Consider the following 26571-nt stretch of genomic DNA (forward strand, 5'->3'; position numbering starts at 1 on the left):
TTCCTTAGACACACAAACACTTTTACATACGTAGTTTGTTGTAACACCATCCGTTTAACTATCAAGACGTTTATTTACAATACACAGAAGTTTAGACATTAACTTCTGGAAGTAGGTGTTGATGATCTTTGGCGAAAAAAAACTAGACTAGAGAGTGAAAGCTGATCCACCTCAGCGAGAACGAACTCTGGTGAAGTTGATGCAGCGGCCCTAAAAGACAACAGAAAGGTGAATAGTGTTGCTGAAAATGACCAAGAATAAGTCTTAAAAAGCACAATTGTAATAGATAATATATCTCTTATGCATGTTTCTTGTTAAGTCAAACTTTGTAATCACAAGTCAACATATAGAGATGATCCACAATTCTAAATGGGGACCTACACATCATTCGATTGGTTTATTTGAATGTGGTTGTGGAAGCAACTTGACAACTTTAAAACCTAAATTAGGCTTTCAAATAAAGTCATGATACAGATTTGCTAAATTACTTATATTTTCTATTTTATGATTTAGTTAAATATATTATCTGGTTCCATTAATATCTCAAATTTAGGTAGAACAACTCCACCCCCCCCCCCCAAAAAAAACAAGTAATTACCCAAACGCTACAAGCAAACAACCAATTCTAACCATCAAATACATCAGATTTTCAGGTAATGAGCAAATCTAACAGTGTTTTGGAATTTGACATGGATGATATCAAAAAGCAGTTTTAAGAGTGGAATAACAATTTGTCCAAAACTGATAAATTAATCTTAAATAAAAACATCTAGTCATGTCTGGTTGTTCATCTGAGGTTGTATTTAATTTAACACCTTGCAAGAACAATATGATATTTTACTGAATTCCAATGGACAAACTGCTTTTATAATCATCATCACTAAAAACCAACGACAAAAAACTAATCCTATTACACTAGAGAGTGTTTGTGTGAGCTCTCTTTTGATGACAATACTGTACATGCAAGAGTTCGCTGCTAATTACAGTAAGCTAAGTGTATGCAGAAAGCTGCTATTTATCTGTCTGGGTGATAACTAAGATTAACTCTAAATACGTTTTATCAAATTAAATATGTTTATTCATTTTAAAAGAAAATCTATATGTGAAAACCTATTCTGAAAAATATTTCTGCTCTTCTAAAGAACCTAAAAATAATAATCTATGATTTATAATGATCAGATTCATTTGTATTTGGTGTAGTAGTGAAGTATTGAGGCTGCTCCTTGCCTTGTCCTGAGGTGTTGGCCTCATGATTGCCACTCTGTCGTACTGCCTTCTCAGTAATGCCATCAGTGCATCAACACGCCCCTGAAGAGGACATCAACATGCAACTTTTTATGAAGAAAATTTGCATTAAATTGCCTAAATATTATTTATTTTGGAGACTGTACGGATAAGTTGGATCGTATCTCACCTTGATGGGAGTGTACCATTTGGTTGGGGTCGGGGAGTTGTGAACAGGTGGAGGTCTTGGCGGGGGCTGAGGAATGATGGGTTCCTCCACTTCCTCTGGCATGGTGACTGTGGCATTTTTGGCTTTTTCCAGTCGCGACCCTTCATCTGTGGATCCCTTCTGGCCCCATCTCACCTACAGGAAGTGGGCGCACGCAGACTTTACGAAAATAAATTCTGAAAAGGTTTTCCAGCTTATACTCTAAAATTTTCACCTCCATGCGTCTGATTCCTCCAGGACCTCTGCCTCCGTAGTACGAAGCATCTACTGTAGGCCACTTGTGTTTGGGCAGAGGATCCTCTTCTGGTTCCTGAGTGAAAAAACATCAAAATATACTTTACAATAAAATTAGGGGGTAAAGAAATATACACACGTTTATGCCTCCAAAATCCTTTTTTTTTAATATGATTTAGTAAAAGTCTATTGACACTAACTTGCTACTGTGAAATATCAGTCAGGCTAGAACTTAATCTCCACCATGTATGACAGAAATATAAGGAATTCAGTTTTCTCACTCGAGCTCAACAAATGAACCCTGCCAAAGCGTTTCTCTGTCAGCCGCCCAAGCTCCACCGACGCTCCTTCTGCGTTCACCCAAAATTAGATCTTCTCTCAATCACCTCTGCCAAGATGGCAGCGTGAGGTATACTGCCCAAAAACATGGGGGTTCTTCAGAAAAGACTTTTTCACTTACAAAAACAGGAGGCGGTGGAGGAGGACGAGAGGGAGGAGGGTCCCTGATGACCTGTGTGAAAACAATATCAAACATTTTAAACAGTGGTTTAAAAAAAAAAGAGAATTTCAAATGTCAACCTTCGGCATCCTTGTTACATGTAGTTATAAAATACTCTTTATGAAAACAAACCAAAAGTAGTAAGAATGGAAAAAACACCTGGTTAATGGTAAGTACCAATATTTCCATTTGTACTCGGTAATCAGAATTTATGGGCTTCAAATCAAATAAATCAACTGGAATAATCCAGCCTATTTTTAGCTATATGGGAGACTGGATTTCTAAGAATTAGATTTTTTTTTTTTTTTAGTTTTTAATACTAATTGCATTGTCTGCCTGAGACTGCTTGAGAATGCTAAGTTATATATATTTAGCAATATAATATTATTTGTATATTATGTAATCACAGGCACACTTGTGTTTTTGTGTGTGCTCCATTAGCTGCATTAGTCAGTGAGACCCGAAATCCAATATGACTTCTGTAAAGCACAGAAACGTCTGTTTACCTTGTTTATATTTGCATGTCAGAAGTTTTATCTCAGTCACAAATATGTAAAGCATTTAAACTGAATTAGAAATAGATAGAAACTTAGGTCGACCACCTTTGTGTTCTTCTTTGGATGAATTTGGAATCTGTGACCAAAAGCCTGATAAACAAAAGAAAATGGAAATAAATGAAATGAAAACTTACCACAGTGCAGCAGAGAGGCCAGAACCACCAGAATGAACCAAGAGCCAGTAACAGCAACAAAGCCAGCAGCAACCACAGCACCCAGATGCCATCTGACTGCAGCAAACAAGGCACAAAATATGTGATCCCCACTAACTGTGCAAATATGTTCATATATATATAAAACATAAAATAAAAACAGCAGTGCTGCCTACATTCTCTCTCAGATTTTCTCCTACACCAACAGAAAGGTTGTTTTATTTAGCACAACAGAGTTCAAATTGATACCCACGCATGAAGTGGCGTATATGGCGATGGGAGCGGAGATGTACGACTGTCCATTGTTCAGGCTAATCAGCACTTCAACTGATCTGTAATCAACAAACAGAGGCACTGAAAAAATCCTCGGAAAAAGAAGAAGACACGTTATTCCAACAGCGTCTCCCAGGAAAACATTCGTTGTTAGGAAATAAACTGCTGAGTCCTAAATGAGAAGACAAAAGTATCGACGTATCAGAACATCAAATTAGGTTAAATTTGGAGATAATGAAGGACTAGAGGAGGGAAAAAAACAAAAAACTTTTCTTGCAATTAAGCTTGGACTAGATTTTCTTATTCACTGCTGTAGATTATGCAGAAATTCGGATGATCTGATCTGAGAAAACCCAAAGATTTCTGCAGTTTGTAGAGATTGTTTCCCAAATGGGAGAAATGACAGTGTTCTATTTGAGGTCCATATGGTCAAATAGGCTTTGGCTCATTAAATCGAAGAGATATCCAGGCCAAACCTACTTTGGTTTATCCAAAACCTGGAGACAGCTTTACGCAAACTCTGTGCTGGTTTCTCTTAACACACTCAGAAGTGTTTCATTAAAAAAAAATAAAAAATTGAAAAGTCATAATTAAGGATTCCAAGGAACATATGAGTAACAAAACAGCCAATGTAAAAAAAACAAAAAAAAACAAAACCCAACTACCTCTACAATAAGCTAAATTACTAGTGAAGATGCAACACCCCCCCAAATAAAACTAAGTGAAGCCTTATATTGCAGTTGCAAAAGTTGACACTGAAAACTAGAAAACACTAATATTTAATTTAACAAAGTGGGGGGAAATATTGAAAACGTTGAAACAGATGCCATAGTTATTGGCGTCTATTTTTATGCTATTTCTATGTACTCTGTATTTAATTTTCTAAAAAGTCAATTAGAGTGCTAAAGAAATTGGAAATTATTTCCTCTTTCACTTCGATCATGCCACACAGATTTTGTTCAAATCATTCATACAAGGCAGACGTGTGTTGATCTACATAAGACAGGAAATGGCTACAAGGTAATACTTAATCCACCTGATAATATATCCAGCAATTATTGAAAAGTTTAAAATTATGGACACATGACAAACCTGAATGACCTGACTTTTTTTTTAAAGAACAAAACTAGTTTACTGCAGCTTTACTGTGCAATTATACTCTGAAAAAAGGTTTAATATTTTACTGTCACAATCTAAACAATCTTTGACGTAAGGCAATTGTTTTTATGTACAGCTCGTTAATAGTCGAGGTATTAATGAGCTCAACTATTACATACAGTAACTATTAGATTACATACAGCTCCAACTTACATACAGTAAGTCTGTATTTGTTTGCAGACTTACTGTCCAACCTCATGCAGACGAGGAGCTGGACACAGCAGATAGCCGTCTTGGACAACTGTCGGCTTTTCATCTGTGAGGAAAAACACAGAAACAGAATAAATCCAAAATAAGGGCACGTTGTATAAAGCTGGAGATATTGTACACTAATGACATGCGGTGTTTGTTGTTTTGACATTTAACTTTAGAGGTAAAATCATTTTAAAAAGATAAGCATCTTTGTTAGATTTTCTGTTTAAGTTAATTTTTATACAAGCCACAGGGAAGTTGGGAGTTAAGTAAACACTTTCCCTACTTGCTAACAGCAGCTCAACAGGAATCACATGCTGTGTGTGCTCGTCCTCTCAGTGACACTGACCTCAGCGCAGCTCATGCCATCGATCTGCTAATAGACTAATGGGCAGAGAGCATCTCTTCCCTCCCTGTGCTCAGCCTCATAATGTCTCCTCTGTTCTCTCGCCACCACTGATAAAAGGCAGCTACTGTTTGTTTCTCACTGCCATGGCTCCCGATTTTCCATTGCAGCTCAGATATCTGCACACTGTTCCAAGTGGCACTTGATAGTTTTTCCCAGAGAGCAATATGGCGCCTTGTCGATGTTCCATGAAGCATTGGTGCAAACAGATTCCTTCGGGTGGTTTACAGCAGTAGCAACAAGTAACAGTTTTTAATTGTAGTTGAAAACCATGAACAGTGTGGAGGTTCCTCCATCGTTTCCCCAGTGTTAGTATTTATTTCAATGTTTTCACACAATATATTTATAATTTCACTCTTTTTGTGTTTATTGCATTAGGTTGTTTACTATTATGGGTGCACACATTTAGTAAACTCCTTTTGTTTATTTGAATTATTAACTATTTTGTTTTGCTGAGTTTGAAGGACTGGCTGAGTGAGAGGACTGGTTGAAAGGCAAACCAGGAAGTGGAACAAACCATCAGGCTGCTGGAAACCGGGGACTTGATGTTAAAGGACCTGCCTCTCTCTCTATTAATAGCATAAGTCCTTAAATAATTTTGGTGTTAGGTTGTTTTGTTTTTATAGTTGTTTTGTAGTAAAAATGTCCATCCATCCATCCATCCATTTTCTGTTCACCCTTGTCCCCAATGGGGTCGGGAGGGTTGCTGGTGCCTATCTCCAGCTACGTTCCAGGCGAGAGGCGGGGTTGTGTTGGTTTGAATTACTTATTTATGTTTATGCATTGTTTGTCTTTGTCTCATTTCCCACCCCTCCTCGTTTGTGTAGGCTAGCCTTTGTGTATAAATTCCCCTGTGTTCATTGTGTGAGGTCAGTTTTTGGTTTATTATCCTGAGTTAGGTATGCCTTAGTTGATTTCTTTTGGGCCCATTTTGTTATATTTTTGAGATTTGCTGTTGAAAGGCTTTTGTTAAGACTTTTGGAAAAATAAATAGAAAATATTTTTTCATATATGCCTTTGTCCTTGTGCCTTACTGGTTGGACCGTAACAAACAGGTATGAGATGTCATGAGTGTGTCATTTACAGTAAGTCACTTGATTGGCAGTGAGAGAGCAGAGAAGGTTGTCGATCCTCTTGGTTCCACTAAATCCGGTCCCCTTTAAAACTACGTCGAAAGACTCTGGAAGATAATAAAACGGGAATGACAAGAACAAGTGACTTTTTAATACAGTATCCTCCACAACAAGACTTTAAATAGTGTATGTCAGCTTTTATTATCAAAATATCAAGTCTGCCTAATCTTGAATTTTAGTAAATTCATTTAGTGGAGGGAACAAAATCTAAAACTAAGTGAAATTTGTGTAGCAGGTCCACAGCATCACAGATTCTCTACCGTACTTTTCCACATTTACATCCTTTTTTTTGGACCAGAAGCAGCTTCAGTGTTTGAAGAAGTCAACCGAAGCACCAGTTCCAGTTAAAGTCCCAATAAAGTTTACAAAACTCTATATTCTTTTTAAACTGCATAGCCAAAAACATTTGGTCAGATTCATATTTTGTCTTATTAGGCAGAAAAAAGAGAGTAATACAAAAGACAAAAAATACATAAAATAATAAAAAAGAACATAAAAAAGTACCACAAAGTCTTTGCTTATTTTCAACCTCAAAGGTTTATAGCCAAATTGACAAGCTATAACTGTGAAATACAGAATAGCTCCAAATGATCTGATCTGCTGAGGATATAATAACATTTTTTCATTAATTTATATTTAATTAATAGGACCTGATGTCACATATGCCACCATCAGATGGCAGCTCAAGCTTCATTTGACACTTTTACACAATGCCAAATAAAACGGACTTGACTACAGAATCACTGGCAATAATAAATGCTTTTTCAGCCATCTGGAAGTTTCTTCAACCTGCCATTCTTCCACTTTTAACACACTTTAATCTTCACTGTCGTAGTTATTTTAGGAATTTCTGGCAGATCTTCGATTTCTGAGGCGGATGGAGAGGAAAACATCAAAGCAGCTCAAAACGATGAGCACTTCCAGCAGTTTCTCTCAGAACCTTTACCTTCTAGTTTATCCAAAATATTCTAAACTGAATTAAAGTCTGTAAAGGCTTGTCGGCTTAAAACAAGCCGACAACATCAAATTTCTGTCATTCTGGAAAAAAATCCCTGAAGTTGTCATCTGAAACGTACTTATTCAGAGCAAGATAGGACCCCCCCAATGTTTATCTGTAGGTGGAGTTTTCCTCTTCCTCATGGCATCATTTAGTTATACATAAACAAAACGTGCTCATGTTTCTACAGAGCCCCACTTTGGTTCCCCCTGTTTTTAGAAGATTATCATAGAGAAACTGAGCAAAACTAAAAGTCATAAGAAAATATCAGAAGATGTATGACGTTATGATTTGGGGTGAGTAATGTGATGTGAGTAATAGACAATTAAAAAATTCTAATTTTTCTAAGAAAAAATATGAAAATTTAAAAAAACAAATGTTGCAACTTGAACTAGTTCTTTTCCACCTTACAATGTCAAAAGAAAGTCTTCACACCGCCTTTTGCTCTTTCTACATTTTGTAACAGGGTTGTTGTAAAACTGATTTGACTAAAGTTTTTTTTTAACTAAAATCTGGCCATAATAAACGGTCTTAAAATATTTTTATACAATTTTAAAAAATTTAAATATATTAGGATTATACATACATAAATATCCAAACCCTTTTCTATTTCAGTCACAACTGAGCTCAGGCACTTCCACTGATTACCCTTGACATACTGCAACTTGATCGGAGTTCTCCTGCGGTAAATTCAGCTGACTGAGTATAATTTATAATTGAGGAAGCCATTTTTTATAAAGTCTCTGTAGACGTCTAAAACTGGATCGTGCCAATGCACAAATCTGGGCGAGGAAGAAAGGAGTCAGTCAGAGATGACCAACAACCATAATGTTTATTAGCTGGAGATCTGATGTTTCCCCTGTAGATCTGAAACCCATCCAGAAGGTTTCCCCTTGCTAATGCATTCCAACAATCAGGCCTATAATTTATCTTCCAACACGATAATGAACCAAAACACACAGCCAAGATAACGGAAGGAGAAGCATCAGGAGCAGACTGTGAACGTCTTTGGGTGTCACAGTCAGAGTTTAAATCAAACATATCTGGACAGATAAGAGTAGAAAACAACCCAAACAAGTGTCAACCTCGTAACGACACACCCAAGAAGACTTGAGCACGTGATGACGTCTCAAAGGTACTTCAGTAAAATATTAAGCCAAGTAGAGGAGAAACGAATGTACCTGCAATGCTAACATGAGTAAATCAACTCTCATGTTTGGCCTGTGGTCAGGAAACGACATCTTCAGATGTTCAGTGACCTGCAGCTTTTGGAATGACACTCCATGGCCAAAAACAAAGAACAGTGAAACATTTTGATTACACAAGTTCGTCTTAGCAACACATTGCCAAGTCGAACACAAAACACACCAGAGAGCTAGCCTCACCCTATCCAACTTCAGCAACAGTTTTGGGGACATTATGTGGATCAGAGAGGTTTTCTCCAAAGGATTTGTTTTATTGTTTGGGTCTGGAATCACTGATGACCAAAACATCTTAAAATGTTGTCACTTTCTTCCCAAATGAATCATTTAGAAATTTAAGACACTCCCAGGCTAAATCATCCAGTAAAAAAAAATTATAAATATATCTAAAGATGTATAAAGGGCTGTCGCATTAAGCAATTAACTAATTAATCACATGGTAAATTAATATGAGCTCAATATGAATAATTTTCATTCTCGTGATTAATATTTTTTAAAGGGAAATTTTGTTTACACAGACATCATTATCCATTTTATTTCTGGTTTCTGTTGAATGTGGTTTTTATTTCCGTTTTATTTATTGTTTTTGGTTGCGTTTTATTTTGGTTATTTCAATTTCAATAGTTCTTTACAAAGTTAAAGTTTATTGGTTTTAGACATGGCAAACTTGAATTATTATGCCATTATAAACACACTACTCGGAAATGGTCTTAAAACAGGAATGCTATCGATTATCGCAATCATTTTTGTGAGAATTTACTGTCCAGTAAAATTTGTTATCATGACAGAAATATAAATAGCAAAAACAAAAAGGTTACTCCACATACTGACACAGTCATTAACAATTATTTGACTTTTTGGGACAACCTTACAGATAAAACAAAGTCCTCAAAACAAACCTACCATTCACACAGACGCTGGACGGCTCTATTGTGAACACGTCACTGCACGACTGTCTCAGGACCTGCGAAGCACAAAGACGATACCAGACAAGACTAACATGCGTTTGCACCAATTTGTGCAGATTTTCCGGATCGAATTTTACAACGCAAACTTACCGTGTTGACAATGTCTTTGAGGGCATGAAATCCAGAAAGAACCGGAAACACTTGTTCTGTGCCGTCTGCTATCTCAGCAAGCTGTGACCAAAGTAGAAAATGTTTACAATTCAAGTTTATTTGTATAGCACATTTAAGAAACGAGGCACTTAAAAGTGCTTTATATCATACACTGAACTACAGGGAGCCAGTGTAAGGGTTAGGGTTATGGGTTATGTGCTCTATCTTCCTGGTTTTAGTGAGAATGCCAGCAGCAGCGTTCAGGACTGAGAAGACACTGTTGTAGTAATCAATGCGACTAAAGATAAATGAAGTGTTTGAGTTTTTTTGGATCTTGCTGAGACATTGGTCTTTTAATCTTGGAGTTGTTCTTTATGTGATAGAAGGAAGACTTTGTAATTGTCTTCATGTGACTCTGAATATTCAGGTCGAGCACTACACCCATATTTTTGTTTTGATCACTAGTTTGTAGCTGTAGTTTTGACTGGATCAGTTCTGTTTCTGTCCATGAACAATGTTGTCCCAAGCTTCAATATCTAACACATAAGATTTTGGTAACTGATGTGACCTGTCAACATAAAACAGAGCAAAACAGTGAAGTGAAAGAAAAATTGGTGTTCAAGTAATTTTTATTTTTTTTTTACAAATAAAAATCTGAAAAGTGCAACTTATATTTATAATTAGCTCTGTGTACTCTCATCCCCATAAGCAACATCAGTTGCATTCAGAAATTGCATAATTAACAACCAACCCAAGACTTGAACAGTTTAATCCAAGCCACAAAGCCCATGGTAACCCTGGAGGAGCTGCAGAGATGCACAGCAGAGGACTGAGTATCTACTAGTCATGCACTTAACAAATCGAGCCTTTATGGAGACTTGACAAGCATAAAGTCATTGCAAGAAAAAAGACATAAGAAGCCCAGTTTTCAATTTGCCACAAGCCATTTAGGGGACATAAATATGTGGAGGAAAGTGCTCTGGTATAAATGGGTGGTGGAAAGCCCACACAGCACCATGGAAACCAAATAGCCATCAATGATTATGCCATGGTGACGCCTTTCTACATCAGAGAGAGGAAAGGTAGTCAGATTATCATAGAGTTGCAGGGAGCCAAGTGGATGGTATTTTTGAAGAAAAAAGAACCTGCTGAAAGTTGACTGTCGGGATTTTTAAGTCCAAAGGGAATGAAAACATTTGGAGGGACTTTGAAGTGAAGCTCTGCAAGTTCATCCAGATGCCTTCCAGGGAGGTCTTTGCCTTGTGATGATGCGATGCTCTTTGCTTCAGCAACATTTAAGGAGGGCAAGTCTTGTCCTGGGAGATGAAAGCTCCGGACAGCTGTCTGCAGCCTTTAGCTAATGATAGCAAAGCAGGAAGTTTCTCTGGCATTATATCATTAGAGAATGATGTAATTACTTCCTCTGTAGGCCAGTGAGAGCTGTGGGTCTGAAACTGGGCAGAGGATCGTTCGCACTGAAGACTTCAAGGGACATTTAGGGAGAGGAGCATCTTAGCATCATATTTCATATTATTTTTCACACAGATTGATAGCACCATTGATGCTGACACAACTCAAAGATGCACAACAAGATGCAATAATGCAGTATATCATTTCTCCAATGTAATTACAGAGTTTTCCTTTGCCTTCCAAATCTCATTAGGAGTAATGAGGCACTGCAGACTGTGGAAAAGACCACATGACACACCATAGTGATTCGCAATCACTGTGGGGTTTTAATGTATATGGCTTCATTTCCCTGATGGTTCTTACAGTCAACAAAGGATATTTCTGTTTGTCCTGCTCAGACATGAGGACGCATTCTTAAAACTGCACATTGGCTTCTCTCAGATGAGTCAAAATCTCATATACCAGGATCTCCAAACACCTTTCAGCTGCTTACTTTTCATATCCCGGAAAGGTTTGGTTGACCTCAGACTAAACAACAGTGTCAAAGAGGGTTACTGGGACAGAAACAACAGGCTTTTCTTTGAGTCCTTACAGTCTAACATAACATAGAATTACCCAGACCGAAAGGCAAATAAAAAGTCAATATTTAAACAAGCTGCTTCTCTCTCATGGTTCTAGATGGCTTCATGTGAGTGAATAGTAAAAGAAGAGAGGTACCTCCTACCTGTTTGTGATCAAAGCCCATAACCCCGACACAGTACACTCTGGCTCCAAATCCTCTGGCTTTGTCAGCCTGGGAATCACAACACAGGAAAGGAAATTCTGCTTCAAACAACACTGACCCACAGTTTACGAGATCAGAGCAGATGAAAGTTGCTAAAAAAAAAAAAAGGTAATTAGGGCAAAGTAATTAAAATTAAACCCTCAGTTCAGGCAGAAGTCAGCACTGATAAAAGCCTTAAAAATAAACCTGTTTTGGTCAAATTAGATGAAGTTATTTTCCTGCTATGTTCTTCATTGGTTTATACATAAATATAGTCCAGTTGGAAAAAAATGAAGTGGGGATTATTTCAAACCTTCCCCACACCCACATCCTCTACTATTAGATTTATTTTTAGCAGCTTGTATTTCTGTATGCACATGTGTGTGTGTGTGTGGGGGGGGGTGTGGGTGGGCGTGTGTGTGTGTGTGTGTGTGTTTTACCTCCTTCACACTCATTTCATACAGGTAGATGTCCAGCTTGCCATCAGTCAGAACAATGATGATACTGGATGACAGTGAAGTTTGGGTCTTCATCTGTTCTGACACCTGACAGGTGAAATATTCCATTCATTTATCTGAATCATTACTAACCAGGTGCAACAAGGAGTTCTAAAGATTACTAAATGATTTGTAACTATTGGTAATCATCAGTCAGTGCAGCAGGTACAGTAGTTTCTCTTTGCAACGTAAAAATAATTGAACAACATTCATTCTGACCAATATTCAGGTCAGTAAGAAAGTCCCAGCATGTCGGAACAATTCTTAGGAAGAGCCATTTCTGGGGATCAAGAGTTCCAGTATATGTACAAGTTAATTTTGTCTTACGCCACTTTGCCACAGTCTGGAAGAAGAGCTAACCTGTCACCTTTAAGTGAATGACAAAATGTTAGGGTGTTCAGGAACAACCCAGGAACCACCAAAACTCAAAACATCAGTTGGTAAAGTTGACCAGTATTTAACCAAAATGAAAATATCACTTCTTTACCTTGTAAATCCTATCCTAATTTTGCCTTGACAATGGTTAGCTCATTTGATCAACTAAAATCCCCTTTCAATCACCACAAGGCATTATTAGAGGTCTTTATGTGGATGTCTTCTCACTTTTCAAAAAAAAAAATTCAAGTTGTTCAGATGTCAGGCAATATTACCTGGTTTCCAAAAACTGTCACGAGTTAAAAGCTGAGAACTGAGAACCAAACAAGAAGCCCTTGCTCCAAAATGAACACTTTGAAGCTCAGACTTGTCATGTATGATCTGAAGAAATGTTTTTACAGTCTGTAAACACAAAAACTGAGCAGTTCAGCCATAAAAATAAGAAATATGATCAGGAGAGTCTAGGCTTTCAAAACTAGGAACACTGGACTAACTCTGCACAAGCCAAGTCTTTGTCACAGAAGTAAATGGAACAGTTTTTTTTTTTACTTCCTCTCATTTCTTTAACTTAGCTCAATAGAAACCATGAACACCCTTGGATATATTTGTATTGGTCAATAAACCAAATCACATATCCAAACCCTTTTGATAATAGATATAGTGGACCCAACTATATCAAGTTTTTGGAATTGCCTGGCCAAATCCCAAACTCAACCCTACTGTGGACTGTGCTCAAATGCCAGATCTGTTCCAGGAAAACAATTATTTTAAATGAACTCCACTACTTCTGCCATCAAGAGGTGGTCAAATATCCAGACAGAATTATCACAGAAGCTTATTAAGGGCTATAAAAAGTGGATGGTTGAGGTGCATTGTTGAGGTTATATGACCGAACAAAATGCTTTTATGAGATTATGATTAAGCATTGTGGCTCAGCTCACCGCTTTTAAGCCTTCGTGCATGTATGTTTCACCAGAAGGTTTGATTTGTTTCAGCTCATTTAGACCCTCCTCTATTTTAGACCTGTTGGAGCAAATCACAAAACAACATGGGTTTGAGAAAAATGTACATTTCTGTGCATTATTTTTAGTTAAAAATAAAAGATGAATTGTAAAACAAAGCAAAAAAAAGAGGTGAAAACCTACCTGTCTCCTGTTACAGGGAGTATTACAAATGCACTGGATGAAAAGACGATGTAGGAGACCCTCATCCTGGGGCTGAAGCACATCACGTCATAAAGCATTATTAAACATTGAATGTGTTTAATGTTTCCCGAAAACCTGAGCTAAAAATTAACTACCACTCTTTCTGCAGCTTTTGGTTTTTAATATCTTTTAAGTGACTGCAGAGGTCAGAACGAGATTTAACATCTGTTGCATGCTAAGGTCCAGTTTTACCCACCCTGTTATTAGAACTAAAGATACCACACACCATTACCCAGAGGAGTTTTGGAGCAGTTGTTGGCTTTGTGTGACGTCTGCAACCTCAAAAAGCCATGCCTTACTTCCCTTCCCTCTTTTGTTGGACTGTATTTAAAGACTAGCCACTACTTAAATAGTTCTGGTTTGCTCCGTGTTAATGTCTGTTTCTGAATGCGTGACTCGTAAAAGTTTGTTGTTTTGAATCTGCAGGAGAAGGATATTTGTTTCTCTCTTGAGAGTAAAAAGAGGAGGAATAATGTGTAAAACCTTTATTTGGATTACCTGACAAACCTGCTGGTGAGTTGCTCCACGAAGCCATAGATCTCGTTCCAGTGTTTAGAAACACTGCCTGACCTGTAAAAGCAAAACAAAACAAAAAAACACTTTAAACGTTGAAGATTGTGTAACAAACCTGAATTTATTTTGGATTTTATGTGACAGATCAACAGCTGGCCACAAGTCATTTTGGGTACACACAGTTGGTGTTTTGTCCATGCAAAATGGTACGAGTGTAAGAAAATGATCTTTGCACAACACGTTGAAAACACAATATGGTTTGATGGAAGCTGAATACAAGCAAATCTTCACAGAAACCCTGTCAGTGGAAGAACAAAAGATTGAGACTGGGGTGGAAGTTCACCTTCCTTCAGGACAAAAACCCTGACAATTTATGAGTTAGAATGGCCCAGTCAAAGTTCAACTGAAAATGTGATGCAAGATTTCACATGAGCAGAAAACTGTTTACTAACTTTCTCTATCCAATCTTACTGAGGTTAAGCTGGGTTGCAAATATTATAGTCTCTGGAAGTGCAAAACTGGTGGAGATGTACCTTGAAACAGAGTTTGCCTCATGGGGGCTGAACACAAATTCAGTTTTTTATTTGCAATTTTAAAATATGAGTTTCCTTTCACTTTACAAGTACGGACTACAATATAAAATTCAAATAAAACACTTTGGGGTTTGTGGTTTTAATAAAACAAGTTACTTTGTAAGCCAACATATATTTCTAAAATACTTTGCAGAGACCCATAAACTGACAGAAAAAAAAAAGTTTTAACAGTAAAAACTAAACTAGGAGAATTAAGAGCAGCTGTGATTCTATGATGCCTGCATAAGTCAGAGATTAGAGCAGCAGCTATGTTTAATTTGTAAAGTAACTAAAAATATACATATATTGCAAAAATATTAAGACACCATGAAAAATAATATATACTGAAAATGAATAAACTAAGTCCGGGTCAGGGATGTTTAATATAAGACGAGGAGTGTTTTGCATTTGGCGGGACAAGGGAAGACAAACACAGCCATACATGGACAAAACTGAGACAAAGACAGTCTCTCCTGTAGAAACTACTATTTCAATTAACAGCCACCATAACTCACCTGTCCAAAACAAAATAAATATCAAACGCTCCATCGCAGGACGCGTCTTCCTCAGGGAGAGTTGAACTCGTGGAGTAAACGTGCAGAACCAGCAGCAGGATTTGGCACCGCGTCCAGATCCGATCCATGGTCCATGCGTTACATATCAGCACCCGGTTAATTCAAGGGAGGATTGAAGAAATGAGCCACTACTGTTAGTATGGATTCTGGCCGGCTGCTCACATGTTGAGTCGGTGCTGTTTTGACTATGCATGTGTGCGCAGCAGCGACGTCAGTAAGGAAAGCAGCAGAGAGGGGCAGGGCGCGCGCTGCGCGCAGCTGTAGGCACCACCGTCAAATCTCCCACGATGAAAACAAAGAACTTCCTGCCGACTTCCTGTCAGGATTAAAGAACCTCACTATTATGCTGACCAACTCAGGTTTTTATTTAAGGAAAAAAAAAAAAATCACCAATAAACTCGTGTTTAAAACATAAAACATAACCAACACATTTGTTGAGTCTTATTTAAATTGTTACTTCGTTGAAAGTAAAAAGTTAATTATGCAAATAGTTTTGGAATAAGTATAATACAGATAGACGATAGTAAATATATTTGATGCGGGGTACAATTTGTGGACTTTGTCGCTCATTTATTTACACAGTGTCTTTTACTTTTACTGACACTGTGACGTTGCAGATTTAGAAAAATCCATTTGAGTATGTTTCTTTCTATGGACGATAATCCAAAGTTGAGAATTAATTGAAATTTGTCAACTAGTGGTGCCTCCGAGATTAAAATAAATATAACAAAATCATTTTTACAGTTTATTTTTTACCATTTGAAATAACAAATTAGTCATCCCATTTGTTTGTTTATTTCAACCATTTACATTTTAAACATGTCACATGCTGATATTTAAACAAACGTTTAAAATGAAAAGCAGCAGTTGGAAGGAAAAACAAAATCTTATATAGTTCACATGTTTCAAGGTCACCATAAGCAACAAAGCATCAATCAACTATCCATTTACATCTTTCATTACAAAACAGGAAATGCATATAATAATAATAATAATAATAATAATAATAATAATAATAATAATAATAATAATAAAGAAAACAAGATATATTTTTGTAATTCTACAACACTCCACTGAGTCAATATTGATAGAATATATCTTATTATTTTCTTTAAAATATATTTTAAAAATGTATCTACTGTCTTTGGTTTCTTTGCACAGATTGTTCCAGAAATAGAGATACAACATACCATTTGTTTATTTCTGACTTTGTGTTTTAAATAATGTGAAATCTGTTAGAACAAGTTATTAACACTGGGGCTGCCAGGAAAACATGGACATAGTTGGTATGGACTTTTATTTTGAAGATACATCATTCTCTTCCTGTGCCTTCTACAAGATCAGCTGACTAAATAGATAACAATGCCACAATAGAAAAACACAGAGACAACCAACATATGACTAAAATAAAAAATTCAAAAATCTTTATGAGACTTAAAATATTTCTCTTTCAGCATAAGAAGCTAAATAATGTCCCAATGACTTTAAGAATTAACAAAACATGTCACTTTGTGTGAGATCAACCCAGTGGCTTATTAAAATTTGTATGCTCTACAACTTTGACTGTCCTATAAATCAGCTACACAATGTGTTTTTATCCAAAATGTTTAAACAAGTGCATCATTATTGTGTTAATCCACTGCAGATGGAACTGTAACTGAATACGCTCTTCAGACACCCCTGGTGTGTCCGTATGCTTAAAGCTTATCCAAAATGTGATTTCCCAAATGGTGAATTACAGTGATCACCATGTCATGAGTCAGGGGTTATGTCATCATCGACATATTGATTAACTCATAATTTATTTGTCTTTCAAGTCCTTTGACATTGGAGCAAGAAGATCAATTTCTTGTCACAAAGCTGAACTTTATCAGACCTCGTCAGGGTGAGATGTTGACTTCATTCCTGTCTGTCCTTTAGTGATGCAGCAGCCCTGTAATTACATATTTCATTGTGGAGTGTGCAAGGATGCAGTGTGGATTCCAAGTTGTTTTTTAGCTCAGCAAACCGTTTGAATTAAATCATGACAGCAAACGCCTCATATAATAACACAGCATAATGACTCCCCCTCCCTCAAAATGGATGATGCGATCTCTGTTGTATTTTTGGGTGTGGTTGGACCTTCTTTTATTTTAAATTTCAAAACAAAAGGCTAAAAATCTATCTTATTATTTGCAAATTAAAAAAGCAGAAACAGGATGAGTTCCTCATAACCGGAAGGGCAATTACTCTGCTGACTGATGAATACTGGGCAAATGTGTGGTTAATAGTACGAAGAATGAAGGAATGCTTGTTGCCACAGCTGAAAACCCAGAGAGAAATATTGTGACCACAGTTAATCCCTGTAGTCTATCACTGTATATAAAAAAACTGTCTCTGTGGTCATAAGCCTTGCCTATTAAATAAACAAACAAAGCAAGACCTTGAGGTCAGAAAACAAGCTGTGTTTTAATTACATTGTCGTCAAATGCATAACTGGGATTTTTTTATAATAGCAACACTCAAGATGTATATATACTGGTGTTTAATTTTTAGCCTATAGAAAATAAATTAAGATTAAAGAAATATTCTCAAAAAGAAATAAATACCTGTAATTTAAAGGCCCCAAACAAACACAAAACATGGTTAACGGGTTATTTACTGACCTACTACTTATTGTTATAAGGCTTCCAGGAAAAGGTTGCTCCAATGATCTTGCTTTTAACATATAATTGGATTTGTGGGTCCATGTGTGAAAGGAGATTAGTACATGTAATTATTTATTCACGTAACTCCCAACATTAACTGCCATCTCAAGATACTTTACTGGGAAGACAGGTCCAACTTTTTGTACCACTAGAATCTAGTGGTACAAAATAAATTCAGGTTAATTCAAGTGATTCCAGTACAGTCCAATTATGTGATCAGATTTAGACCAAATTACATACTGTCTGCAGATACTGTAGCTTATTATTACTATAAGTATTATTATTATTATTGTGTAAATTATGGCAAGTGCCAAATAGAAAAATTCCATTCAATGTAAATGTAACTTACAGTAATATAATGCATTTTTCTAGTTTTGACGTTTAATAAATGGCTCCAGAGGCAATGTTGTATTCTCACCAGTATGTGGCAGTAACGCACAGCTTCCATATTTCCAGTCCAAACAAACAGGTCTGATGCTGCTACAAGGTCCTACACTCATACTATATGTTAGCTTATTAAAATGTGTACATTTACCAAAATGTGATTCTGTTTTACCACCGCGTAAAACTAACAGCCGCCCGGATATGGCTGCAATACCTGTTCGAAGGCAGTCGGACTGATAATGGTGAGCTTCCGGTTATTTTTATACAAGTTTATCAACCTGTTAGCATTAGCATCTTAGGTTTAGCCTGCTGGGCAACATCAACAAACCAGTTTAGCAAAAAAGGAAAAAAAAAACTGAACATTCTTGCTTCGCTGGTTTCAGAACTTATTGTCAGAACTTGGAGCCGTAACATTTAAATTCATCCTTAAATATTTTTTTGTTGGAATTATTGCTTAGTTTTTCCCTATTTGTTTACACGTCGCTACATTTTTGATCCTTGTGTTTCCCTGTTAATTTACCCCGCAGCCTTAACGTCTCCAGCTTGCTTCGCCGTGTCCGTGGAGCCCAGAACAAGATGCTGCTGAAGATGCCGAAGAAGCTGCTGAAAACTGCCCACTACATAGAGCTGGGCAGCTACCAGCACTGGCCGGTGCTGCTGCCGCACAGGATTCGGTTGTACACCTACGAACAAATCCCCCTCTTCCTCAAAGAAAACCCCTACATCACAGACGGCTACAGGGCACACCTGACCTCCAAACTCTGTCTGAAGAGGTGAGCCGACTCAACACATGAATTTATATCACAAAGAACTCAACTAAAATATGTTTTTCCAGAGCTCAGCAGTCGTTGAAACAGGTGAAATTGGACAAAATAAACCATTATTCATCATTTGCACAACTCTACGTGACATATATCTACTCATTGCCACCTATAAGTGGCAATGAGTAGATATATTTCAATGAGTAGATATATTTCAAACAATTTGAAATGTTTTCTTAATTGACTCAAATGCTAATACATATATATATATATTTCCTTGTTTATTCAAATGTGGAGGAAATGAACCAGCCGCACATTTTATTTAATAAACATAACATGTGAAGTAACCTTTTGAGATATTCTACATGGTGCTTACGGTTTCCTGCTTTCGTTTCCCTACAGTATATTTATTCTATCCAATGAGACTGTGAATATCTGGAGCCACCTTCTGGGTTTTCTCCTTTTTTTTTCTCTTGGGGTCAATGACCTCTCCTCAACACTACCAGCCGCTGGAGCAAACAGAGAAGACTACGTCATCTACGCTATAGGGCTCTTCTGCTTCCAGGTAACAGCTGCTGTAGTCTGCTGCTACAGTTGATTTTTTTTTTTTTTCAGAGAATTTTCTTTGTTTGTCCATCATTGGTGAGCTGATTCATTGTTTTTTTGTTTTTTTTTTAACAAACTGATTCATGTAGGGTTACTTTTCCTGCTGCAGGTTCAGTCAGCTGCACCCTCTCAGGTGTGTATTGACAGTGGAGTCACAGTAGATTAAAAACGTGTACACAACCCTGTTAAAAGTCAACTAAATTAGGTCAATTAGGAACTTTTTCATCTCTAATGTGACATATGCTGTTCAACTGAAATAAAAACATATAAAAAAGTAGTTGCATAATTGTGCACATCCTCAAATTAATACCTGGTTGAAACATCTTTTGAAATCATTTCAGAAAGCAGTGGGTGTGTTCTGCACGTTGCAAATATCTCCTTTGTTCTTTGTATGTCTGGATTTGGCAGCATGAGACTCTCAGAATAAACAATAAAAACAAACAACTTTACCAATTACATTTTTTATGTACTTTATGTAGCAACATGAGGCCTGTATAGTGCAAGTGACCTTCCTGAGAATATTTGCGAAAAGCAACAGAACAAAAAACATTTTTTTTTAAAAGAAATGTGAAAAAAACGATTCATATTGCAGCTAAAATATCCCAAAACCTGGTGAAAAATGTGTTTTATTCATCTGGGGCAAAACCAACGCTGCATCACCAAGAGATCATCCTACCACGGTTAAACACAGTGGTGGCAGTATCATTTAACAGGTGTGTGTAGGTGAATAGTAGTTCATCTTAGTGAAGTTGGCATAAATAAATATTAGCTGTGTGTTTTTGTCAGTTTGTCTAGAAACCAGTAATTAAATCAAAAACCTTTGACTTAAACCAGTGACTTCGACTGGTTTTATTTACATGTTACATTTTGCATAGTTACTCTTCTGTGTATTTTGTGGATGTCTTGAAATGATAAATTTACGTGTTGTAGATGCAGAAACGTGTGATTGCGATACCAACAGTAATCTAGTTGCTGGAAATAGCTTTGTATCTCATTTATTGGTCTTTAAATAAATTAAAGTTGAACTGTTTTCCCTCCAGGTCTGCATGCTGTGTTCAGTGGGATACCACCTGTTCTCATGCCACCGTTTGGAAAAGACGTGCCGCCGCTGGCTGGCGCTGGACTACGCCGGCATTTCCATCGGGATCCTGGGCTGCTACGTTCCTGGGATCTTCTATGCTTTCTACTGTAATGCTGTGAGTGAAGACGTTTAGCATCTGCCTCTCAACCCATCCAAGGATTATGTCTCTTTAAAGATATCCGCCTACTGAAGACTTTGACTATGCCTAATTCCCCCCCTCCAGTTTTGGCGACAGGTCTACCTGCTGACGGTGCTCTCCTTGATCCTGGCCATCTTCTGCGCTCAGGTTCACCCTCGTTACCTCAGCAACGACTGGAAAATTATCAGGACGACAATCTTCTGCTGCGTGGCGGGCGTCGGCGTGATTCCTGCCTGCCACTGGATCTGGCTGAGTGAAGGGTTCGCTTCTGAGATTGTGCAGGTGCGGAAGGAAAATCAGTGTCGTAAGAAATCAAGAAGAAAACCAAAAATAAAATCTGCAATCCATTTACTTTGTAGCTGTTTCTGCCTCGTGTGATTGTAATGTACCTGATAGCTGGATCTGCATTCCTGTTCTACGCCACCAAAATTCCAGAGCGATATTTCCCTGGTGAGATTTTATTTTGTCTTTCATTTGTCTCTCTGTGATGTGATTTCCAAGATCTGATGAAAAAACCATTCAGTCATGAAACTACCTGCATTGGAATTTCCCAAGTATCACTAACTGAGACTTAGTATCTAAATTCCACTTAAAAAGCGAACCCAGGATTCTGTTTGATTTCAACAAATCTTCCCAATAACATCATCCATGGCTGTGATCTATTAAAGCAATCTGCTGAGTTTCTGGAGATGACTTTCACTGTAAATCGGTGCAATACGAACTGAATAAAGTCCTAGTGTTTCTGTGGAAAATACCAACTTATATTTAAGTTCTAACACAGACCAGACTTTATGCCATTAATTTATGTCTAAGAAGCAAGAAACATTATTTGATCTTAAAGCATTTTAGTTGGTCTGCAACCTGCGGCTCTTTGAAGCTTTTGCAGTAGCTGTTAATAACTTTTACAAAAAGCAATAAAGAACCAACTAATGTTTTTAATTATAGATATAAGAACAAATACAGCCTTAAGGAGTTAAAAAAAAATTTTTTGTAGGAATAATTGCAAATTTCCACAAAAGATTGACTAAAGGAATCGGTAATATATTTGACATCTATTATTTTTTTCCATTTTGGACATTTGGTTGGAAACTGTTCAGAATCAACTTTATAGGGCATAATTGTGTGCCGAAGCAAAAATGTTGATTTCAATATTACAGTGTACAGACATGATTATATAGAAACATACTTTAGAGGAAATAAAAATATATATATAATTTTCCACAAATCTCCACATCCAATAGAAGAAAATGTACCCATTCACTTTATTGCAAAGATATTGTCTTTTATTTTTCTTCCAAAATCTAAAAACAGAAATAAAGTGATGGTTCTTTAGACATGAGAAATTTTTTTTTGTAAACATTTATCAAAAATTATAAGCAGGTTTTTTTTTTTTTTTTCAGAAGATCATGTGACATTTTCAGTTGCAAGTTTTATTTAGCTGGACAAAACGTCTCTTTTGATTATAAACTTCATTTCTTTATTTTAAGTAGATTCTTTTATATATATATTTCTGTTTTTTTCTTCCCTTCCAGGTCAGGTGAACTACATCGGCGCCAGCCACCAGCTGTGGCATGTACTGGTGGTGGTGATGTTTTACTGGTGGCACCAGACGGCCGTACACATCATGGACTTCAGACACAGCCGGCCCTGTCTCAGCCGGACCGGCGGCAGATAAGTGAACCTTTCCTCAAAACGTCACATTACTTTAAAACAACCTTCAGTTGTTGCCTTCACCTTTTCTTGCTGTAAGTGCGAGGCGCCTATGATGTTGATGCTGACTGATAGACATTGACCAATATTAAAAGCTCTTAAGAGTTTTGTGACTGTGGCGTTGCCTTCTGTTTTCACAACAGTGAACAGAAAATTGACTATTAGGTCAATGCATGAAGCTGAAATGTTCATTTTGTAGAAACAAACTCAACTTTGATGTTTTTAAGTGACATCATATATTACATTTAATTAGGTTTTGCCTGTTTTTTGTGTAGAAGTATTTAAAGAGGGGGTTATTTGAATCAAATCTTACTGCCTGCATGAAATCTGCCTTCTTTTGCCTGCATTTTTTTTTAACTTTCATCTACTTATGTTTTTATAAGAACTTTGGGAGGAAAATAGAAATATTGGTATAACATCTGAACAGAACGTTTTATCTCTATCTTTGGCATTCACATGCACAACAACATTTTACCTCTAAACCTTATTTTATGTCTAATTTATCTGCAGTTCTGCTCTGAATCAACTGGAGCTAGTTTTATAGCAGTTGTGTGATTTGGATAACGAAGACTGAGACATTTCACACAACTCATTGCATATTCCAAATGAGACTTTTTTTCTGGCGAAGATGTTAAGAAATAATGACGTCGTTCCTGACTGTTCTACTATTTTGCTTCCATTTCTAAAAGTAAGTGAGTCTTATATATAAGTCTATATAAATAAGTCTCAATTCCCACGGATTAAAAATTTTTAACCAAATTGCTGAAACACCCATAGAGTGCCAGTAGGTGGCGATAACATTAACAACACATGAGAGTGTTTGTTTCATTCCAGGCATTAATGTTTACACCTATTCACATGTGAGAAACTTGTAAACACAAATGTCTTCTCCTAGTGAGAGCAGAAATGAATTTTATTAGTGAAATATGGCTGTACATGTCCTCTTAAAATCAAAAAAATCAAATCAAAAATGTGACAAAAATGTGTTTTTCTTTTTTGTGTGTCTCATATATTCCTTGTGGAAAAACAAATTATGTGTGACGGCATTAGATCTGAAAGAATTGTTTTAGTTGCTGTTCTTGTTTTTATACTTAGTCCTACCTCCTTAGGATCAATCATGAGCAACAGAGTCAATCACAGAGCAGAATGATCACTGATAATCAAACCAGACTGATGCTGTAATTTTGCTTAGTTTTTTTGTTTTTCTTTTCACAATTCAGCTGTAACCTAATGAACACAACAATCACTCTAAGGTAATCACTTAAATATGAGCAGGGCATGATGATAAGAGTCTATTTTTTTATTTTCCTCTACTGCCAAGTATATGTTGATGTAATATCCTCTGGATTGTGTGTGCATGGAGGAATGTACAATATTGATCTTTAATAACAACTGTAACTTGGATAACTTCAAAAAGATCATTTTAATTGCATGTTTGCACTTTAAGTCCAGTTCAATTATGTACATGCACGCACCTTAGCTGTCCATCCTTTTGTGTTTAAGTTGCAAACTGAAGAATATTTTTTAGAATTGGTTAAAGTTTTATCAAGATTACTGAAATAACAGATTATGAAAGTAAACGACCAGTCATTATAGTATTTAAGATTAACACAGAAATATACCAATGGAGAACCGCACTGAAATCTTTACTCTGTTTGAAAAGCTGATGGAAGTTTTGTTGATTTAAATCTCGGGGTTTTCATTGTGATCTGTCTGTGCTGAGTTAAACAAAAATACAAATACATCTTAATCAAAATACGGACAAAATCAAAAAGATCAGGTGTGGTAGGACATGTTTTGTGTGTCCAGCAGCTTATTTATGTGTTCATCTGCAAGGTAAATGAAGCCCAGAAGACAAGTAAAAGCCTCTTTGGTTTTGCAAGTAGCAATTATAGACTGATTGGTATAAATTGTGATAATATGGACCTCTTAAAGATAATTGAATTTACTTTACAGCCTCTAAAATCCTTTAGTTTCCCCTTTATAAAACTTGTTTGTTTCCTTATTGCTGCTTGAATGAGGCCAGTAGAAAATGGAAACTACTTATGTTCATTATTTTTTTGTTCTTGCATAAAAGGAGATCTGTTATTAGAACAAGCATTACATGTTTTTATTTTTGCACATTTTAGCCCCGTTTGTGTTTCATTTGCCTTATCTTTGAGTAACTGTGCTGTGTTTTTACTGTTTCTCACAAACTAGAGCAAAATGTTTCTTTAATTTAAAAAACATGAAAATGAATGCACCATAAAAACCTCTTACTGCTGCAGACTGCAGAACTGAATTCATGGACAGATACCAAAATAAATAACTGTCTCCACATACAATGCAATTTTTTCCTTGAATGTTCTCTTGGGTGTTTATGTTTTCCTTGTGGTATTATGATGAAAAAAGCACTGACCAATGAGATGAGATGAACATTTGTTTCACTTCATCTGTGAAAAGATATTTTTTGAACATTTGAGCAAATAAAGTGTTAAAGAACTAAAGTATGGGTCTCAGAACTGTTCTTTTGTCTAAAAATAAAATAAAATAAAATAAATCTTCCACCTTATTGTTGGTTTCAACAAGACTGTGGCTCCATTGTTGAACAGCAGAGGGCAGAACTGAAACGGGTGATTTCAGGTTTTAGGTTTTGCATAATCTTTGAGTAAACAACATATTTGGAGTTGTTTACCTAAAGATTCACATTATAAAGAGTTACTTCAAGTTACGAGGTACTTAGAAAAATGTAGGTGTTTCCTTTAGAAATTGCAGAGTAAATCTTTGTAAAGATAACTCCATAAAAGAGACTAAACTACAAAGAACTGAGGGTATGTTAGGAGGATGAAAAGTTTCTGATACCAAAAAAGCTATAAAATAGTCTTTTAGCTTTTAGTAGTGCCAACTCCAGCAATGTGTTTAATATATTTGCAAAATATATGAATGTTAAAAACAGGTGGGAAAAATCTTAAAATTTCACTGTGGAAAAACATAAATTTTCCCTCAGGCCCACTAATCATTCACATCTACTGGACTCTGAAAACACTGACAATATAAAACATGAAAGTTCTCACATACACACAGTTTGATCCCAGAAAATGCTCTTCACATAATTAAAAGATTGAATTGTCTCAAAACGATGTAAAAATACATTCTGAGATGAACGACAGAACTCGAAATATAGTCTGTAAGTATTAATCAACAAAAGCTTTGTTAAAATACAGAAGCAGTGTTTTAAGAGTTGTGCATTATTGCTGATATTTCCTGCATTGGCCTTAAATTTAGTTATACTGCATATGGTCCAGAAAATGCTAGAGCTTTAGTTTTAGAGACATTCTCCCGCTTGATCTCTAATTTTGTTTCAACCAATAAGGATTAACTGTTTTTTCCATGGCAACTTCACATTTTGACAGTTTTCTTTTTTTTTACTGGTTTGTTTTACTTAAAGTTTTAATAAATAACTAAAGCTGGAATATGTCTGCATATAATGGCCCACAATCCGGCTTGTTTGGTGACTTGGATTCCCTAACGTCAGAGATGCTGCTTGAGATATAGACAGGATCTCAAATCATAGTCATGGTGACGAGGATGTCCAGATTGGAAAGCCTTGAAGTCTCATGTGCTTTTTGCAGATGATGCATTTCCCTTTGCATCTAGAGCCATAACATCAAAAACAATGTTGTTCCGCCAGAATGACAGTAACCTCTTCCAAGTTTGAACTCTTGGTACTCAACTGAAAAACGGTGGACTTCTCAGTTTCTAATGCAGTCGAAGTTGTTCTAGTATCTCAGTTTTTTATGCGTCAGTGATGGAAGCATAAAACAGACGATTGCTAGACAGATTAGGGTTTTGTCTGTAGTAATGTGCTGTGTCACTGTAAGGTAGGAGCTGAGTTATAAACTTCAGGTCTCAGTTTACCAGTTCATCTACATTCCAGCCTCATCTATGGCCTGGAGATATGGATCATGAAAAGAGAAAAACGAGATGCCAGATACAAGTG

At 36.5% G+C, this 26571-nt stretch overlaps 2 protein-coding genes across 5 annotated transcripts; one reads left to right on the forward strand and one right to left on the reverse strand.

The window, feature by feature from the left end:
* Positions 1 to 53: 53 nt before the first annotated feature.
* On the reverse strand, positions 54 to 15485 carry antxr2b (ANTXR cell adhesion molecule 2b). Its single transcript, XM_032569750.1, has 17 exons — positions 15165 to 15485; positions 14063 to 14134; positions 13505 to 13576; positions 13301 to 13382; positions 11928 to 12032; positions 11449 to 11517; positions 9315 to 9395; positions 9160 to 9220; positions 6009 to 6104; positions 4513 to 4582; positions 3149 to 3227; positions 2878 to 2973; positions 2148 to 2198; positions 1668 to 1763; positions 1415 to 1588; positions 1228 to 1308; positions 54 to 210 (listed from the first exon to the last, which is right to left on the reverse strand). The coding sequence occupies exons 1-17, from the start codon at positions 15290 to 15292 to the stop codon at positions 172 to 174; spliced, it is 1452 nt and encodes a 483-aa protein (XP_032425641.1). The 5' UTR covers positions 15293 to 15485; the 3' UTR covers positions 54 to 171.
* A 2864-nt stretch (positions 15486 to 18349) lies between these two features.
* On the forward strand, positions 18350 to 25078 carry LOC116724036 (progestin and adipoQ receptor family member 3-like). 4 transcript variants are annotated; one of them, XM_032569345.1, is made up of 8 exons: positions 18350 to 18537; positions 18823 to 19068; positions 19459 to 19621; positions 19772 to 19795; positions 20703 to 20858; positions 20967 to 21164; positions 21279 to 21332; positions 22415 to 22554. In XM_032569345.1, the coding sequence occupies exons 2-8, from the start codon at positions 18872 to 18874 to the stop codon at positions 22421 to 22423; spliced, it is 801 nt and encodes a 266-aa protein (XP_032425236.1). In that variant the 5' UTR covers positions 18350 to 18537; positions 18823 to 18871; the 3' UTR covers positions 22424 to 22554. The 4 variants fall into 4 exon arrangements, with proteins under 4 accessions (XP_032425236.1, XP_032425232.1, XP_032425235.1 ...); XM_032569341.1 differs by having other exon boundaries at positions 18352 to 18537; positions 21242 to 21332; positions 22415 to 25078; XM_032569344.1 differs by having other exon boundaries at positions 18352 to 18537; positions 19554 to 19621; positions 19752 to 19795; positions 21242 to 21332; positions 22415 to 25078.
* The last annotated feature ends 1493 nt before the right edge of the window (positions 25079 to 26571 follow it).

This window comes from Xiphophorus hellerii, chromosome 8 (assembly GCF_003331165.1).
Source record: "Xiphophorus hellerii strain 12219 chromosome 8, Xiphophorus_hellerii-4.1, whole genome shotgun sequence".
NCBI lineage: Eukaryota > Metazoa > Chordata > Actinopteri > Cyprinodontiformes > Poeciliidae > Xiphophorus > Xiphophorus hellerii.

Coding starts and splice junctions, on each gene's coding strand:
- LOC116724036 (XM_032569341.1), top strand. CDS start 18,872: ATGCTGCTGAAGATGCCGAAGAAGCTGCTGAAAACTGCCCACTACATA. Junction 19,622..19,771: donor TAGGGCTCTTCTGCTTCCAG/GTAACAGCTGCT, acceptor TTCCTGCTGCAG/GTTCAGTCAGCTGCACCCTC. Junction 20,859..20,966: donor ATGCTTTCTACTGTAATGCT/GTGAGTGAAGAC, acceptor CCCCCCCTCCAG/TTTTGGCGACAGGTCTACCT.
- antxr2b (XM_032569750.1), bottom strand. CDS start 15,292: ATGGATCGGATCTGGACGCGGTGCCAAATCCTGCTGCTGGTTCTGCAC. Junction 1,309..1,414: donor AATGGTACACTCCCATCAAG/GTGAGATACGAT, acceptor TGTCCTCTTCAG/GGGCGTGTTGATGCACTGAT. Junction 211..1,227: donor GGCCAACACCTCAGGACAAG/GCAAGGAGCAGC, acceptor GTTGTCTTTTAG/GGCCGCTGCATCAACTTCAC.